Source organism: Etheostoma spectabile, chromosome 16, assembly GCF_008692095.1.
Source record: "Etheostoma spectabile isolate EspeVRDwgs_2016 chromosome 16, UIUC_Espe_1.0, whole genome shotgun sequence".
Taxonomy (NCBI): domain Eukaryota; kingdom Metazoa; phylum Chordata; class Actinopteri; order Perciformes; family Percidae; genus Etheostoma; species Etheostoma spectabile.
Genome location: NC_045748.1, coordinates 16111640 through 16129873, shown reverse-complemented (window position 1 = coordinate 16129873; position 18234 = coordinate 16111640). Strand labels below are relative to the sequence as shown.

The 18234-nt window shown below is 38.8% G+C and overlaps 4 protein-coding genes across 6 annotated transcripts in view; 1 reads left to right on the top strand and 3 right to left on the bottom strand.

The window, feature by feature from the left end:
* dym (dymeclin) overlaps positions 1 to 6655 on the bottom strand; it is a 53129-nt gene extending 46474 nt beyond the window's left edge. Inside the window, 5 exon segments of the mRNA XM_032539984.1 lie at positions 286 to 422; positions 1712 to 1805; positions 2027 to 2079; positions 4251 to 4461; positions 6411 to 6655. Of these exon segments, the coding sequence (XP_032395875.1) occupies positions 286 to 422; positions 1712 to 1805; positions 2027 to 2079; positions 4251 to 4390 (424 nt within the window). The 5' untranslated portion in view covers positions 4391 to 4461; positions 6411 to 6655.
* A 397-nt stretch (positions 6656 to 7052) lies between these two features.
* On the bottom strand, positions 7053 to 10862 carry c21h18orf32 (chromosome 21 C18orf32 homolog). 2 transcript variants are annotated; one of them, XM_032539981.1, is made up of 3 exons: positions 10618 to 10862; positions 9014 to 9229; positions 7053 to 7603 (listed from the first exon to the last, which is right to left on the bottom strand). In XM_032539981.1, exons 2-3 carry the CDS (start codon positions 9191 to 9193, stop codon positions 7538 to 7540), a joined length of 246 nt encoding a protein of 81 aa, XP_032395872.1. In that variant the 5' UTR covers positions 9194 to 9229; positions 10618 to 10862; the 3' UTR covers positions 7053 to 7537. The 2 variants fall into 2 exon arrangements, with proteins under 2 accessions (XP_032395872.1, XP_032395874.1); XM_032539983.1 differs by having other exon boundaries at positions 9014 to 9233; positions 10622 to 10714.
* rad1 (RAD1 homolog (S. pombe)) lies at positions 10751 to 14421 on the top strand. Of its 2 annotated transcripts, none has more exons than XM_032539974.1 (7): positions 10751 to 10847; positions 11243 to 11444; positions 11588 to 11696; positions 11852 to 12009; positions 12181 to 12281; positions 12889 to 12987; positions 13497 to 14421. In XM_032539974.1, exons 2-7 carry the CDS (start codon positions 11250 to 11252, stop codon positions 13672 to 13674), a joined length of 840 nt encoding a protein of 279 aa, XP_032395865.1. In that variant the 5' UTR covers positions 10751 to 10847; positions 11243 to 11249; the 3' UTR covers positions 13675 to 14421. The 2 variants fall into 2 exon arrangements, with proteins under 2 accessions (XP_032395865.1, XP_032395864.1); XM_032539973.1 differs by having other exon boundaries at positions 10766 to 10855; positions 13497 to 13744.
* On the bottom strand, positions 14348 to 18085 carry bxdc2 (brix domain containing 2). The gene is made up of 10 exons (XM_032539967.1): positions 17840 to 18085; positions 17364 to 17475; positions 17180 to 17223; positions 17031 to 17101; positions 16664 to 16713; positions 16495 to 16568; positions 16169 to 16219; positions 15746 to 15847; positions 15439 to 15567; positions 14348 to 14984 (listed from the first exon to the last, which is right to left on the bottom strand). Exons 1-10 carry the CDS (start codon positions 17987 to 17989, stop codon positions 14742 to 14744), a joined length of 1026 nt encoding a protein of 341 aa, XP_032395858.1. The 5' UTR covers positions 17990 to 18085; the 3' UTR covers positions 14348 to 14741.
* Between the last annotated feature and the right edge of the window lie 149 nt (positions 18086 to 18234).

Genomic DNA, 18234 nt, shown 5'->3' with positions numbered 1-18234 from the left:
GCCAAATACTTTCAAGAATGTTGCTCATAAGATTTTTTAGCAGATTATGTGGATTTTCGTATAAGTACACTCATGTGTAAATTAAATCAGACTTAAATCACCATCATTTTTGTCTCAGACAACACAGCTCTGAGTCATCCCATACGTACAAAACGAGGTATTTACTCAAAATTGTTGTTCTTATTGAATCCTATGAAACTTATTTCTTTATGTAATTTGTGGCTCCACTTCAATCTCCCTGTAACACACCTTCCTTTTCTAAAATCATTCTGTGACGGCGCTCACCTTCACAGGAGCCTGGTGCCCTCTCCTGGTAGGACAACTGTAGGTGCAGCTCTTCCTCACTTATCTCCCTGATGAACACCTTGAGCAGGCAGCGAATCATGAACAGTGCATTGTGCGCCTGCCAAATAAACAGCTGACTGCGGAAGAGAAGCAAAAAATAAAAATAAAATAGGACATCACGTTCTTCAAGGTTAATCATTGCACTGTGACAGAAATAAATGCTATGAAGGACATGGCGATGTGCCATTACCCTTAAGTTATAGAGGAACGCTTGGCTAACCAAACTTTCGGTAACACGTTCCTTTAAATGTTAATAGTTTATACACATTTATTCAAGAGTTGCTCACTTAAATCCCTTGTGTACTTTGTTTACTGAAACTACATAGAAACTGGACCCTAACCCTTGAGTTAATTTCCTCATGCCAAATTAATGAAGCATTGAGTTATAACATGACTAACCAGAACCAGTGGAGCATACTTTGAAACATTCGAAAGTAGCGACAGTCTGGTGGTTCTCAAATAATAACACCATACTTCACTGGTAGCCATTGAGTTTCTGTACATCACATGCATCTCCTTTTTTACTACTTAAAATGTGAAGATGAAAAATCCCACAGAAAAAAAACACAAGCCCAAATAAAATCAAATCCAGTGTAAAATCTGAATATTAAAAATGGTGAGTACATGCCATTGTCTTCACCATGGCATGTAATTATACTACACAACTATATATACACACACCATATTGGGATAAAGTTGTTGCGAAACAAATGGGGAGGTAAACAAGAAATGATTGGAAGCATCCAGTGCAAGCCACAATGTTTCACAACATATCCACAACCATCACACACACACACCAACACACCAACACCAACAACACAACACACACACACACACAACACACACACACACACACACAACACACACACACACACACACACACACACACACACACACACACACACACACACACACGATGCCAATTATGTTAGCAGAAAATGTAAAAAATAGGTTTGGTTATGGGACAAAATGTGTTATGAAATGTGAGAAAAATTAATGGGAGTTGATGGGGAACGATAACTTGAACCTCTAATGATGTTTAATAGAGAATGAGGAGTCAAACCCAAACCCCACCCAAAGCATTTTGGTGACTTGGGCAGGGTCAATCTCTGTGGAAATGGAGGTTGGCAGTGAGTGCAGGATAATGCCACATGTGTTAATGGTTATACCTCAGCAGTTTTCTCATGTGAAACTACAACCACTTTAATGTTTCCCCCCTTGTAAATATATAAGGATTCCCTGACTGTGGGTGATCAAACAGTAACTGGACTGCACCCCCGCACAGCAAACACTGACATGAACAGGGTCTATCATTACTAACACAGTCATCTGAGTTCATTCTCTCCTCTGAAGTTACCATACTCACTCTTGGCATTCTGTGGAGATTTTCAGCTCTTTGGTTCTTCCCAGGAAAATTCGCACGAGAGCACCAAAGTTTCCCGTTCTGGGATTGTTTTCAACTGGGGGGTGGGGGGAAGCAGGAGAGAACTTAGCAGCAGCATTACATAACATCCAAAAAATGTCCATATCATAACGTTTGGCATGCAAACAACAACAGGAAGAAACAAATGTTTATGTTGTTTTATTTAAAGTCTGAAGACGTTCAGTTGACCAAGGTACTCGCCAGTGAGAAATTAAATAAAAACACACATGAAGCATATTTGTATTATAGTCAACGTACTGAGGATCTTGGCGAGGGGGATGACAGCCTCTTCCAGTAACTTGGAGTCTCCACTAGTTTAAAGGAAAAAACAGGGAAGAAGAGAGTTAGAAAGAAAAGAAGAAAATACTTAAAATATATAGAAAAAGTGGATCAGAGGAGCCGAATGCTTGTATTAACTGCACTCTGTTGTCATGCGAGAAAACAGCAGTAACCAAAAAATAATGACATTTAACTAATTTGCATATGCAATTACAAAAAATTGAAACTGTAAATGGGATGAATCCTCTTGTCCTACCTTGTCAAATATTATTATTTGCTACTTTTATAGTTTTTTTATGAATATACCCTAAATATCTTTTGGTTTAGGACCTGTAGGAGCCACATAATGTATGTTTTTTATGGTCTCATTTATATTATTTATCATTGTGCACCTATGTTGTAGGTGGTGGGCGTGTTCATCACGGTTTTAGCGGAAGTGATAACATGTTTGTTTGCTTCCCCTGTTCACCTGGGTTTTTTGGGATTTGACAGAGGGGGCGAGCCTGGGAGCCAACACTTTTTACTCACCAGGTATTACTTTATAATTTGTTAACTGCAGTGCTAATTGTATTTTACTTGTGGAAGAAGACAAACAAAATCATTGCAATACAACCTCGAGCGCACCACACTGTGCAATTGCATCTCTCAGTTTAGTGTTTAGTCCCTCGCGGCAGCAGTATGTTGGACTGCTTACAGCCGCAACAGGACTGTTGGTCAAAGAGGACAAACAGAGGCAATCTGAATATGTCGACTTTGACTTTTGGAACTTGTGATGGGCATTTTACACTATTTTTTTTTTTACACTACATTTTACACTACATTTTTTTACACTACATTTTACAGACCGTAAAGATTAATCAAGACAATAATTGGGATCATGAAAATAATCGTTAGTCCCAGCACTGACTTTAACCGCTAATAGTTTTGTGTTACTCTCAATGCATACCGTGTGTGTTCCCTTTGTGTCTTTATGCCTTGTATTTGCCTTTGTGCAATAATGAGCATAATTAGCACAACAACTTTTCAAAGATGAATGAATGAAACTCTTACTAAATAATATGGAAAATCAGTCCAGTTGCAAGACAGAATGTAGGGTAGTGTGTTTATTCTCAACACTAGTTACAAAGGATCTAAATGTTGATGTATTCTCAGCCAAGCGGGACAATAACCTTTAGGATCATTACTGAGGTAAGCTCTGCAAACATCCTGTCTGCAGTTTATTGTTGGATCCTGGTTGGGAATCCTACTTTATTTATTTATTTATTTTTAAATCACACTTTCCCATTAGAAAGAATTAGAAAGGTTGTGTGCCAAAGGTTTCAAGAAGCCACTAATAGTTTGTTGTCCTTTAAATATTTAAACACACCAGTTATAAAAAGGAGATACATTTCCACCAAGGGCCCTAAGGTCTACAATTCAGAAAATGTTGCTGTGGTCACGATTTTACCTCCAATGTGTTTCCCCTTTTGGCTGCCTTCTTGTTTTGTTTTCATCTAGAGCTGCAACTAACATTTATTGTCATTGTCAGTGTTATAATAATTTGATTCTTCTTCTCATGATTTAGTCTATATGCTCTTGTGAAGGTTCTTGACCTTAGTTTGGCAAAAAGATCCTTAACACAAGGTTCGTTTATTAGCTTTCTCCTTAGCTTTCAACTACATTTTTTGACATCATCATCATAATCATTGTGAGATGCGTCTGAAAGCTCCGGAGAAAGCTAGCAAGTAGGTGCCATAATGATGTCAAAGCTGTAACCAGGACTTTTTGTTTGGTACTTTAACTTGATAAATTCCTAAAACTAATAACCATTGAATCTTGGATGTCCTGATCGGATCTGGAAGTATCAGATCGGAGCCAATATGAGCATTTTTTCACTGATTGGGGATCAGCAGTCACCCTGATCACCTTACTCCGATCATTTCTGTCAGTAAATTCTAAACCATTCTAAATAGAAGTTGAATTTATATGTGAGTTTTACAAAAAGCTAGCTGTACTACGTTAAATGTATTAAGCTGAAGACACCTTTTAGTTACTTGGTTATTTTTGTAAAACAAAAAAGTATTGGATCGGGACTCTGTATGGGCAGATATTTAATATTTGAAAAATTGAATTCAGGGGCCAAAAAAGCTGATCGGGACATCCTTACTTGCAACGTTGTGGCACATAATCAGTCAACAGAACCTTGCCATGTGTGTTTTTGTACCTGCTGGTGGGACTGATGAAGGTAAAGGAGATGAGCTGGTTCCAGAAAGGATCATTCTCAGATATGGATTCTGTGCCCACCAGGGCCCTGAGGCTGGGGTTATCGGACAGGTCACTGACGTGGCTGGTGTTGGCTCCCATCTCTCTCTACTGGCTCCTCTCAGCCAGACTCACCAGTCTTCACTGCTTTTTCACCAGGCATATGCCAAATCCTGGGGGGAAAGAAATGCTTTAATATTTGATGTCATCACAGATAACAAACATGTATATCTTAAACAATGTATGCCTAAAAAGCCACTTCAAAGAATGTTAGGCTTTAAGGTCTCTCTCTCTCTCTAAACTTAAATAAAAACATAATACAATGATTTGCAAATTGAATACACTACAAAGACAAGATGTGTTAAAACTGATAAACTTTTTTTTGCATCGAATTCAAAATTGCAAAAAAACAAAAAAAAACAATAACGTATAAATATATTGTCTTTGTAGTGTATTTAATTGAATATAGGTTAGAAAGGGCGGTTGAACGGCTGGAAAAGTAACTTAGAAACTTAAAAAACGTTTTCCTTGATTTCAAATGTCCTGGCAAATAATAATGATCAACTCAACACACGAGGCAACATCCCCCAATAAATAAAAGGTCTAATTAGCTGAGTAAACACTTGCAGTCACAATATCCAAGTCAATTTAAATACTATACTTTATACCATACAGGAGATTGGGAAGTTCCATTAACCAAGCAGCCAGAGTTTGACTTCTCTCTTAAATACAGAGGCATTAGGTCACCAAAATGGCTATAATGTCCGTTACAACCATTTACACTACCGGTCAAAAGTTTGGGGTCATTTACAAATTTCCATCCCACTCCATTATAGACAGAATACCAGCTGATCTGAGTGGGTGGCTGAACTTGAATGCAATATTTACATTGCCCATTATCAGCAACCATTCATCCAATGTTCCAAAGGCACATTCTGTTTACTAATCTGATATCATTTAAAAAAAAAAAAACTAACTGAGAAAACATTGGCGAACCCTTTCGAAATTATGTAAGCACTAATGTAATCTGAAAACTGCTGCCCTGGTTAAAAAAACAACAATGCAACTGATCTCAGCTGGTATTCTGTCTATAATGGAGGGCAATGGAAATTTCGAAGTGACCCCAAACTTTTGACCGGTAGTGTATGTACAGTAGGAGGTGTTAACTGAGATTTATTTGATCACTTGTAAACATAATTACAATTCAGATTAAATATCACCTCTAAATTAGTTTCACTAATCCATAGCAAAAAATGTATCACAAGTAGCGGAGCTATCATGTGTGCCTTTGTTTCAATGTGGAAACCTAAGGAGTGTATCAATAATACAAGAAGGCATGCTGCCACTGGGACTGATCACGTGGATATCTAATCTCCCGATCCGTGTATTTCAAATCAAATTATTGATTTGAGTAATTATATGCAAGCAAAAATAATCCATTCTCACCATCAGTCCAATACATTCATTTAATTAGAAAGGCCAAGTTCACAACAGGATGACACATTAGGGAACCAGGACGTGTGTTTCGTTTTCTTGAAGAGGCACACCTTTAGCACACAGGTGTAACCTCGAGCCAACACTTACCCAGGTAGACTGGAGCACACTAGAAGTACAGATTTCTGGTCAACCACAGAGTGATAGTTTAAAACCCATATATAAAATGTGTTCTATCTACGTGTATACCTCTATCAGTATTAATGGAAATACAGGAAAGGCACAAATCTGAGCTAAGGGGAGACGTACATGCCACCAAAACATGCTATTTGCTACTTGTTGTTATTGGCTAACAGATAATTGTCAGTTCAAAAATTAGTTTCCAGATTCTGTGTGCTATATCATTCGTCTTTAGCTGTATCTGCTTATAATGTAACTGCACTTGCATCTGCTTGAGTTAACCAACTGGCAAGTTAGCTAACCTAGCTCATCCTGTTTCAAGTGCAAGAAACAGTCTCGTCAATTTTGACTCTCAACACGGCTTATTGACAGTCACACGTGAGCATTAAATCATAGCTAGGTAAATGTACAGCACTGATTCATGAACGTGTCCGGTTAACCGGGCAGTTAATAACTCACTGTCCAGTAAACAGCTAACGTTAACGTTCGCCATCAGCTGACCGCTTACCTGTCATAAATGCTTCTCGCAGTTTCCACGGCTCTCTTGACTCCCAGGACCGTTAAAAGGTGACTGTGTTATACACTAATGGACATTTGTGTCCAATTTGTTGTATCAAGTGCAATTTCCAAGGGCAAACACTTGAAAGTGCAGGTAATGTGAGAGAATTAAGTTTACTCTACAGACCTCTCTCCTCCATGTTTTCCACGTCGCCACCCTTTGCGTAATGACGACATGTGGGCGTTAGTTACGTCTGTGACGTTCCAGTGTTTGAGTGACTTGAGTTAAGCCATGATCTAAACCTAAATACGTACACAAATCCCTACAGATTTCCCATAAAAACTTTGATTGTCTATCTACTTACAGGTTCTATCTTAGAACATTTAACACAGGATATCCACATCAAAGGCTATCACACTTAAAGTGTCTGAATATAATCAATGTGAACATCAATGCACTTTTGAAATAAGTCAGCAAGCTAGTTGAGATGGACACACTTGTTGTCAGTATGGGATCAATGAATAAGCATCTTTTTTATAAATACAAGATTGTATTTTATTTATTGAGCACATTTACATGAATACAGCATGTATGTTTAATACATAATCTTTTACTCATTTTAAAATTGTCATGAAACTGCTAAAATCTTACTTCACTGTTTGTCATTACAAATCTCAAACCATTTTTCACAGGTATGATATTGCTCTTAGTTACATTTAAAATATCTCAAAAATACAAACAAAATGTAACCCTTAATGACTTTACAATATAAAGTGAGCAAGCTAGTTGAAGTGGAAGCTAATCTTAGTATGGGAGCAATAAAGCATTCTCTTCTTTGATTTGAAGGATTTATTTTATTCATCCATTAAAATGCAAGTTTGTTTTAGAAAAACTATTCCATTGAGAGTGAATATTCAACACAGTAAATGCATATATCAATTTATGATTAACAAGAAATATTAAGTTATTGTAAAACAAATGATAAAAAGTAAAAGCAAGGTACACACACTATGGAAGGTAATCAAAAACCACTCCATTCAAAGAAGAAAGATAAGTTAATTTATAGATTCTCTATTTTATATGAACGTACTGTAATATTTACACTGTATTAGATGCATTATGAACATTTATAGCAGTCAATCTGTCTTCTTATCTGATGCTATAAGGGATCCATTGGCAGTGACCTCACCGTTGCTTTCAGGCTGAAACACATGAGAAAGAAACTTTAAAAATGCAAATTATGGACAACATACAATCATGAAAAAACTCAAACTTACACCAGTCATGATTAGGCCAAGTGAAACCCAGCTTAACATGCAAAATTGTTAAATTTGTTTATTAGTCCATAAATTCCAATTTACACTCTGCGTACACACTTTTGTTAGTAATCACACACAGGCCTGAACCACACACACACACACACACACACACTATACATGCACTAATGGAGAAATGTCAGAGTGAGTGGGCTGCCAGCTGAACCAGCGCCCTGAGCGTTTGGGGGAGTACGGTGCCTTGCTCAAGAGCACCTGGCATTGCCCATGAGGTGAAGTGGCATCTCTCCAGCCACCAATCCACACTCCGTACTTTTTGGTCCATATGGGGACTTGAACCAGTGACCCTCTGGTTCCTAACCCAACTCCCTACGGACTGAGCTACTGCCACCCCCAAAAGCCAATCACCCAAAATTTAAATGAATATCATGTTAGAAAGAATCCTTCTACTGATATTCAATGTACAATACAATGTTGAGCCCTACAGCTGTGCACAAAAAAATGAAAAGAAAAAGAGTTTAGGTATTAAAATGTCATAACGATGCACCAATACCACATTCTTCTTAGACCAAGTACAAGTACTTTCATTACCTTCACCAATACCGAGAACCGATATAAGTACTTAGTAATTGCTCTGGGGTCCGATGGTGTTTTCAGACAGAGATGATTTGGCTTGCTGATATTGTTGTCAACAAACGTAAGCCATACTTTCAAAGTACCATGCCTTTTTGCTATTCAAAGATTTGTACTATTTATATTTAAACGTAGGCTACTTGCTACAGGCAGAGAGGTTAAAAGAATTAAATATAATATAGTGCCGTTCTGAATTAAAATAGGCCTATTTTTCATTTACTAGGCAGAAGAAATAAAACAAAACTACAGTGCAAACAAACTGGTTCATATAATAATAAAGTGCTGAGTTGATTTAAAATAATTGAAACAAGTGTCTTTCCGCAACTCGCAATGCTCATTAGCCTTTGCCTTTCCCCAAGGCGACATAGCTGCACCGTTTTGATGCGGTTCTTAAGGGAGAAGCCTCTCTCTGCTGGTACGCTGGAGACGGGAATTACGCAGACTACTTTGGCCAGTACGACCCACTCCGGATAGATTTCACAATAATCCCAATAAGCTTTGCAGGCTGTTTCATCATTTATGGCATCTGGATGTGCTCCTTTTCCACCGCCTACCAGCTCGACTAAGAATGTCCCGTTGCTGTAAGGTGGTATCGGAGACATTTTATAATTACAAGTACATGCACACAGCGTCGGGCCGATACCGATACTGGCATCATATTGGTGTACCCCTTATAACAAAATCATTACTTTTCAATTAACTTACCATGCAAGTCCCATTACTCTTTTCGCTAACTTTTTGGTCGGTAGGGCCAGTCTCCTGAACCGCTTTTTTGGTCCAGAATGTATTAATAATCGGTGAAATGAAAGGATAGAGGAAAGGCTCCAGGAACCTCTTGTAGACCCACAACAGGACAGGAATCACAATACAGGGAATGCACACCATGGCTGTGGCTGAAACAGGCTGTCCAAAATGAAGAATCTAAAGAAGAGAAAGAACAGAGAGATTCACAAGCTTTTAAAATAATAATAGTAATGCGCCTTTATCTCGGTCACCACAGGGGTGTTAAACATTTTATGCAAATATATTAAGGAAAATAATTTTATATATTGATTTCATTAAACAAGACATGTGACTGGACTGTGAATATAGATATCCTTGTGGATATGAGGTGGCCAAATGAAATGTTTGGTTAAAACCCTGCATATCTGTCCATGAAGCCACCTGAAAATACAAGTTAGTTGACTGAATAGTGAAATTAAACTTAGATATACATTCTGAACAGTTATTACACAAAAGCATAAACAATGAAGAAATCCAGCGCCCTTGTGAAACAAACGGACACATTTTCTTGTGTGCTTGGAGGTTGATGCTAAGATCTGTGCATATGATTTTTTTTTTTTTTTTTATGAATGAGGTCCATTAATCTTGAACAGAACACAGAGAAACATGACCAAAACCAGGATTTTGATGCCTTACCAGAACACTGTATGTCTAATAAACTTAATGCTGACAGTGTGCGGGTCTTCTGTTTTCCTATGCACCTGTTGACCAGTTCAATAAAACATAGATAGAAGTGAAAATTGTCAAAAATATATAAAAACTACAAGACTTGGTTTCTCATCCAAACCAAGGCTCAAAAGGAAATATGGTGTCATATATTGTACATATTGTAAAGCAAATGTGTGATATTAGGCTATATAAATAAAAATTGGTATAACTATTGTTGTGAGGTATGATTGAGAGCCAGAACAGCAGCGACGTTTACCAATCAGCCATCCACAAGATGATATATCTTTAGGATGATTTGTGTAGTGCCCAACTGCAATAAAAGCCTTCACTGACCATTCTTAGTAAAGCCTGTTAGTGTAGTAGTACTGTAGTGGAAGGATGAATATCAGCCAACTAGACTGTAGTGTCGACAGAGCTTCACAAGGAGAGTATAACAAGCAGACTTTCAGTGTCAATATGCGAACTGAGAAGTTTATTCTCCATATCACTTTAATAAGCACATCTATTATGCCTCCCTTCACCAGTTCTTAAAGCAGTGAGGTTTCACCAGCGACCTGTTAGTAAAAAGTAAAACTGGTGATTAAAAAGCAAATGTTAAGATAAAAATAGCCAAAAAGAGGCGGTGTATCCTGCTCTCCTTTGTAGAATTAATCGTCTCTTGAGACTCCAGAGAAAAGAGTGTGTGTTATTAACTTGTCTTGTTAGTGACCGGCGTCATCAGAATGACTGACACGGCTAACGTTAATGCTAGCTTCCTACCATCGCTCGGTAACGTTACGGGTATGAGGAATTATAACTGACCTGCACACTAAACAGATTTTCAAGCTTCTATAAATTAACTGAGTAAGAATTCTCACCTCTGCTGAAGACAAAACACCGCTGTTGTCACGTACTGCCGTCGTAGACGGGATATATTATTCTCATGTGTTTTAGTCTGTCCTGCGAAGTCTCCGGAATGCGATTGCACATGCGCAAGCAGCGCAATACCTAGCTACTTCCGTAGAAGAAGCAACTAGAAGCGGAAGTTGTCCGGGGCGCGAATTTTTCTTCAAAACACAATCAACCACATGAGTTTCTGAATAACTTTGTAAGTGAGTGACAGTTTATCAGAGTTAACAGTAACACGTTGTAAACTTTTACTTACTGGGGGTGCTAGATTTAAATTAGCGGCATCTCGCTATTTGCGGTGTTTTTAACTGCTAGCTACATCATGCTTAGCTAGCTTAAAATAGCTAGGTAAATAACAGACGGCTAAATGACAGATTCGTGCGTGTACGCCATAGTTTACATGACGCTTTAAAGTCAAGCGTTCCCTCTTGATTTGAAAATGAAAACGGTATTCAACTTGCAATAAAAGAGGACTCTCTAGAACAACATTTCCTACATTTTACTTAGCCATTTTATAGTTTTGTGCAGATTGTACCCTCCTGAACACTTGCTGTTCCGACGTTCCTTGTAAAGTTCTGTGTGTCTTCCTTTCAGTCCCACAATGCCTCTGTCCACCCAGTCGCAAGGCGATGATGAACAATACGTTTTAGTGGCCAGTTTGGATAACGCGCGCAACCTGTCCAACATACTGAAAGCAATCACATTTAAAGACCATGCCATCTTCAGCGCCACGCCCAACGGCCTGAAGGTCACTGTGGAGGACTCCAAATGTCTGCAAGCCAATGCCTTCATCCAGGTGTGCTTGCTCTACATAGTAATACTAAGTTTAGTAGTACTTTTCATTGAGCAATCAAAGGAAATGAGTCTTGTGTTTCTGTTAAATGTATCCCCTTTAACGGTGATACTTGAAATAACAGACATGTCTTGTTTTTGTTCCAGGCTGAGATCTTCCAAGAGTTCACCATAAGGGACGATTCGGTGGGTTTTCAGGTCAACCTCACAGTTCTGCTGGACTGCCTCAATATATTTGGAGGAAGCATAGTACCAGGTAAAAATGAAAGAATCCATGAATAAATAATCCAAATATACAGTTATTTAAAAAACAAAATTGCTGACTTTGTTCATATTTGAGCTAAAGTGAGATTATTATCCATCTCAGATATAATTGAACATTTTCATTAACTCCCTCGTGCGATGATGCAGGAGTATCAACAGCCTTGCGGATGTGCTACAAGGGGTACGGTTACCCCCTGACCCTGTTCCTAGAGGAGGGTGGAGTCGTGACTGTGTGCAAGATCAACACCCAAGAACCAGAAGAGCCAGTGGACTTTGAGTTCTGCAGCACCAACGTCACAAATAAGGTAAACATTCACTATTTCATGTAATGATAGGGATAAACAACTTTTCAGTTTCCTTACAATGTTGCTTACTTTACAAACACATTAGGAATATTTGTGACAGTATCAATATCAAGTTTTATAAAAACAATAGATGACTAATTACTACTCATGTACCTCTGTCTATTTTCAAAGGTGATCCTGCTGTCAGAAAGTCTGAAGGAAGCCTTTTCTGAGCTGGACATGACCAGTGAGGTGCTTCAGATCACTATGTCCCCCAGCCAGCCTTACTTTAGGTTTGTTATCAAAACTAAAACAGCATTGCTACTTGTTGATGTTGACAAGACATTTTCCTAATGGTTATATTTCTAAAACTCCAAAGAACAATGTTATTAATACATTCAACTCCTTTCATTAATAAAACAGTTAAATCTTTCAAGGTTGGGGGCGACCTCTAAGTTACCCAGTAAGAGCGTGTGCCCCATGTAGGCTGAGTCCTTTGCAGCGGCCCAGGTTAGAGTCCGACCCGCGGCCCTTTGCTGCGTGTCATCCCACATCTCTCTCCCACCTTTCCTGTCTTTACACTGTCACTATCAAATAAAGGGAAAAGCCCCCCAAAAAGTTCAGGAAGCACACTGAACTCTACAACCTTTTTTGTTTGACTATACCGATTGTAACAAAAACCACCTCCTGCCCACTGTCAGTGCTTATATGCTAAATGGATTGAATAGCAAAGTTTTAGTTGCAACCTTCATCTGGGATTCTGTTGCAACAAAGTGTTGTTTTCCAATAATATTACCATGTAGTGTTCACAGAATCAATTTGAGAGTGTTACAAATAGTCCTGACAGATGCTTCCTACTAGCTTTCAGCTAAAGTGCTCTTCATTTTTTCTGCTCTTCAGGTTGTCTACGTTTGGGAACTCTGGAAATGCCCATTATGATTATCCCAAAGACTCTGACATGATGGAGCTTTTCCGATGCACCAAGACACAAACCAACAGGTATGCATCAAGATATAGTCTATAGTAACCCTGGGGTGGACTAGGGGAACTGGAGATAGTAAAGAATGGCATTGACCAAGTAGTGGATGAATAACCATAACGTGTGGTTATTTATTTCCTGTAAGTTCTTTTTGAGTTTCATTTAGTTGCCTTATGTTGCTTTGTGATGTGGTGATAGACTCGTCTCTTTGAAAGCTGATAACGATCCAATTCATATACCTGTAATATCGAACTACTTTTGTAATAAACTTTCTGACGGAAGACATTTAAATTGTCAGAGCAGGAAAAGCATGGGTATGATTAATAACTGATTGCTTGGTTCCATTTAGTTGCCTCACAGAGCCACGCCAGTTCTATTTAAATATCTGCTATGAAAAGGGCCAATTCTGCTGCCTCAGCTTTAGTTTGTCCACCTCTAGTACCACACACAGGAATTATTCTCTATATCTGCCTGTAATGAGTTTTATTAAAGCGCCACCTTCTGTGCTGTCCTTTTAATTGTGCAACAGGTACAAGATGTCCCTGCTGAAGCCATCCACCAAAGCCCTGGCTTTGTCCTGCAAAGTCTCTGTGAGGACAGACAGCAGAGGCTTCCTCTCTCTGCAGTACCTGGTCAGGAACGACGATGGACAGATCTGCTTTGTAGAATATTTTTGTTGTCCTGACGAGGAGGTGGAGGAGCAGTAATTCAAATCTGTGGAATTTCCCTTTAACAAGCACCCCAACTTCAGTGGCCAGTCACTTTGATTTTATAGGCAGTCTAGCCAGTAGGGTGCACACCGGAAATAAATTCTGGACTTAATGGATAATGGACACAGTGGCAGAGGCTGCATTGTTTTTTCAACCTGGTTTACTATTTGCCGAGTCATTTGAGTGGAGCATTTTCACTGGATTTGTGGAAAGAAGTTCACCTACCTAGTCTTGTCCCTGTGTGTAGTTATAACACTATAACAAGTACATAATTCCATACAGCTATGTACTACGGTTTGTTACTAGAAGACCAAGGTACTTGTCTCTCTTGACACGTAAACACTGCCTGTAACTTCATGAGCATGCAGTTTGTAGATGAATTGTGATCTGCTCTGGTCAATGTCTGTACAGTACGATAGCTTTCTAGAGCTTCTTTTTGACACATGGAGTGAGCTGGTTGATGGCCCAGAAAAGAGACTTAAGACATGTCACATGATACAGTGTCCTCAAGGTGTCTAATGTTACAAGTGAACAGCAGATCTGCTCTCCACAGGCCTTTGACTTCCCTGCCGCTCTACACACACACACATTGCCATAATTGTCCATGTTGAATGTGTATGCTAACACCTTTAACAACCACTTGTTTGGAGTATGTCGGATGACACAGACATTAAGTTTAAATTGTTTTATTTCCATGACATAGAAAACTGCAGTCACTCAAAATCAATAAAACAAGGTTTTTTTTTTTTTTTACACTGATGGAATAATTACTTTTATCAAATGGACCAATATTGTTTGCTGTACTGTTTAAGCTGAGACTTATGGCCAGCTACAAACTGCCCAATCCTAAACAAGGGAGCAAATTTACATTGGGTGAATCCACAACTACGGCAACAGATGTTATACACAATGTAAATATTTAAGATTTTATACTGTCAAAACTAATAAATGACATTTTGCACATTAAGTCTTCTCTTGCTGCACTGTTAGATTACCACATTTGCTTGAGCCAATAGTGAATCATGGCAGCAGTACACCACTCGCTCAGAATCACGTCCCTCCAGTTACCGGCGTGCCATCCTTTGTCTTTTGAAAGCTTTGTGTTTGTTTTTCTTCATCACTTTAGGCGCAGGTGCTTCTGTTTGAATGTGAACAGCCTTCTCCTCAGCTGGCGTTAGGAAGACGTCAGCTGTAACGTCTTTGGCCACTTCCTGCTTCGCTTCAGTCCTCTTCGTTTTCTGCATCTCCTTTACCATTTGCTTTTCCCGTACTCTGGCTGCTGCTGCCAATCGGATCTCTCGCCGGTGCTGTGGTGTGTGAAGAGAAAAAGAACTGACAATCAGGAACTAATAGCAGGGTTTCTGCCGGTTTTACCAAGTCAAATTTAGGACCTTTATCACAACAAAAGCACAAGGAAATGCAGAGTCACAAAAAATGTATTCAAACTGAATAAAAGCGACATCGTAATAATTATCTTTACATTTACAGCCAATTATATTTGGACTAGCGAAAGAAAGAACTACACCACCACAGAATTAAAAACAAACATTTCAGTGAGCATTAGAGGTAGCGTTGCATGGACGTAGGAAAATTAAGATGATTTCAAAATTTAAGACCTAGAAAACAATACTTACTAAAATATTGATTCTGAAATTTTAGACTTTTAAGACCCCAGAAAAAACCATGAATAGGATGTAGCAGGGTATTGCATCAGGCACGCCACATGCGTACAATCTAAACTAGCAGACACTGGATTTTTACCATATTGGGAGACTTGAAGTCCGGGTTTTCAAACAGCGTGGGCCCTCCAAAGCTCCCCTGAAAGATCTTCATGAGGTTGAGAACCAAGCGAGGTCCGATCTCCACTAGAGAGGCATCCTCCTCGATGATCTGAACGGGGCACAGAAAATATTGCAAATGTAAAGAAAAATATTTGAACACTGAACCCACAACAAAAGAACAATATTTTCTAAAAATGCTGAAGTAAGCCTTGTAGACAATGCATTAAATAGAGAAAGATAATTCATCCTGAGGGAAATGTTTGAGTTGTAGATAGTAAAAACATTACCTGGTAGTTTCTGAACCATATCCGATTGTCTGCCATGGTGAATGTGAAGACGTGGTCCACAAAAGGCTGACTTTTAGGGTGGTACCGGGGCGTGGAAAAAGTCTGAAACGGTAAAACGTAATCAGTCCTTCCATTTAGAAATGTAGATATACAACCTACTCAGCTTTCAAACAAAGTAAAGCGTGCATATGGTTACTTTCACTGCTGCATTTAAACAATGATCACTGACACTGTCCAGTCATATCACACCAAGTTAACTTTAATCTAAGAGTCTAAATTTAAATTACAAAACGTTCCAGTTAAATAACACGCCATCTCAGAATTCAACAATGTTGTCTTCTGACTGCAGTTGCACAGAAAGTACCTTGCTAGGTTATTACCAAAAGAGTTGTCAGGATTAATGTATGCTTCTTGTATACACACCTGGATGAAGAGCTCCTTCAGTAAAGCAAAGTGGGGCTCCTTGTCAAATTTCTGTAGGAGAAAAAACTCTAAAGTTTAGCCTTTGTTCAGGTTCTGAAAAGTTTTTACCTTCTCACTGAACTACCAGCTGCATTTTTCTTTTGCAGTTAGGAAATATAGGACGATGGGAAATCATGTGCCGAGTGTGTGTGCAGATGAAGATTTTATATTTCAATTAAACAAAACCAACAAAAACCATAAGTAGACTGATAATTACTGAAATTGTCTGATGTCATGTTTGGATGGAATTACAAGTCTTTGTGGCACACAGATGCTGAAATACTCACGGGATCAAACGAAAGCAGCGGCCTGGATCCTTTGAGGCAGTTTCCTGTCATCTTGAGTTCAGCCAGTGTGTGAACTGTGGAGGAGACGATCATATAAATCAATCAGTGTTCCCCCCCCCCCCCATGGCACATGACAGATGTTGTCTATTGTACTTCAGGATTAACTCACTGTTTTGAACCAGAAACTTTGCAGAAGGTCCATGAGGACTGTTTGAAATCCTATAAGAAAAGAACATTATTGAATTTACTTTAAATGTGTTCTATAACAGCGTTTCCCAGAGTGGGGGCTGGGAACCCCCAGGGGTCGTTGAGGTGGTCCCAGGTGTTCTACAGCAAAAAGTAATCTTTTGTTTATATATTTCCATCCGTAAGTAAAACAATGTCAGAAAGCACGACTCATTTTGGTCATGGGCTTCATACACTTTGTTATAAAACATCTAAAAAGCTAAAATCCTATCCTTTGGGACCACTGTTGTATACCACCAATTACAAAATGTCATACTGTCGTTAGAGAATGTAACAGATCAAATACACACCACATATAGAGGTCCTGCTTCTTCTTGGCCTCAAAAAAGAGGCATTTGTTGCAGTTTTTGATCTCACACACCTGCAAACAACACAGAGCTTTAATTAATCTGTAATGTATCTGATTATACATAGGTGTTCAAATTTTAAATAAACTCACCTCATTAACAATGAACAGCTTGTCCTTTCTGTCCATTTTTGTATCTAAAAGACAAAAGAAACCCCATGTTATTGTGGCAGTGTACTGGACAAAACTTACATCTCTGCTCAACATAAGTAACGTAATGTAGTCCGCCCATGTGGACTGTGTGTAATAGTACTGTATAATGGACACGGGAGCTAACCTGCTTTTGAATGAGGCATCAGGGTTCTCAAGTCTTGCATCAAGTGTCTTGTTCTGAAGTTAATGCCTCTTGAGGAGAAAATGAGAACTCTTTCCTTGTTGGTCCATTTACCCTGTTGAAGATAGTGTATTTAAGTATATCAAAACTAACCAAAATACGCTTACAATTATAGAATTTAAAACATCCCCGGTGATTCAGATGGCCTCCTTATATTTAAATAGCCAGGAAACGTTGAGCAAATCAAATGTTTGCTTGTGAGTGTTGATCTCAGACTGGGCACGTTGTGATTTAACTTTATCTTTGTTGCGCTAACGTTACACATTAAAACACCCAATTTGATGCGTGTGTCACAGCTAAGTTAAGGACGTTCGCTGTTTTAGTATAACCGTGACATAACGTAAAGAAAACATACCGTGTATTACGCTGGCTAGCTAATGTTAACTCGCCACCGACTTCTGTGGCTAACAAGCACTTACCAACGAAACCGGTGGTGGAATCGTGACTTCATTTTTCTTCTCCTGCTCGGCTTCTAACGGTGCTTCAGCTTTATCTACTACAAATTTCCCTTTCTTTGCCTTTTTATTAGCAGGAGCCTGTCCTCCACGTTTTCTCTTGAACGCCGACATGTTTGTAAGCCGATGCCAAATCTCGCGTTGAATCCATCCAACTCAAACACACGTGCGGATTGAGCAGAGGAGAAGACCCCTGGTGGCGCGGAGGTGGTAGTGCAGGTACTAAACGTGGAATTCCGAAAAAAACTAAATCATGAATTTTCTACGACGGCGTATATTACTTCAAAGCAATTATTAATTCATTAATAATTCAAATTATTACATTTTTCTATGCGAATATAATGCTTCTTGCATCTAGA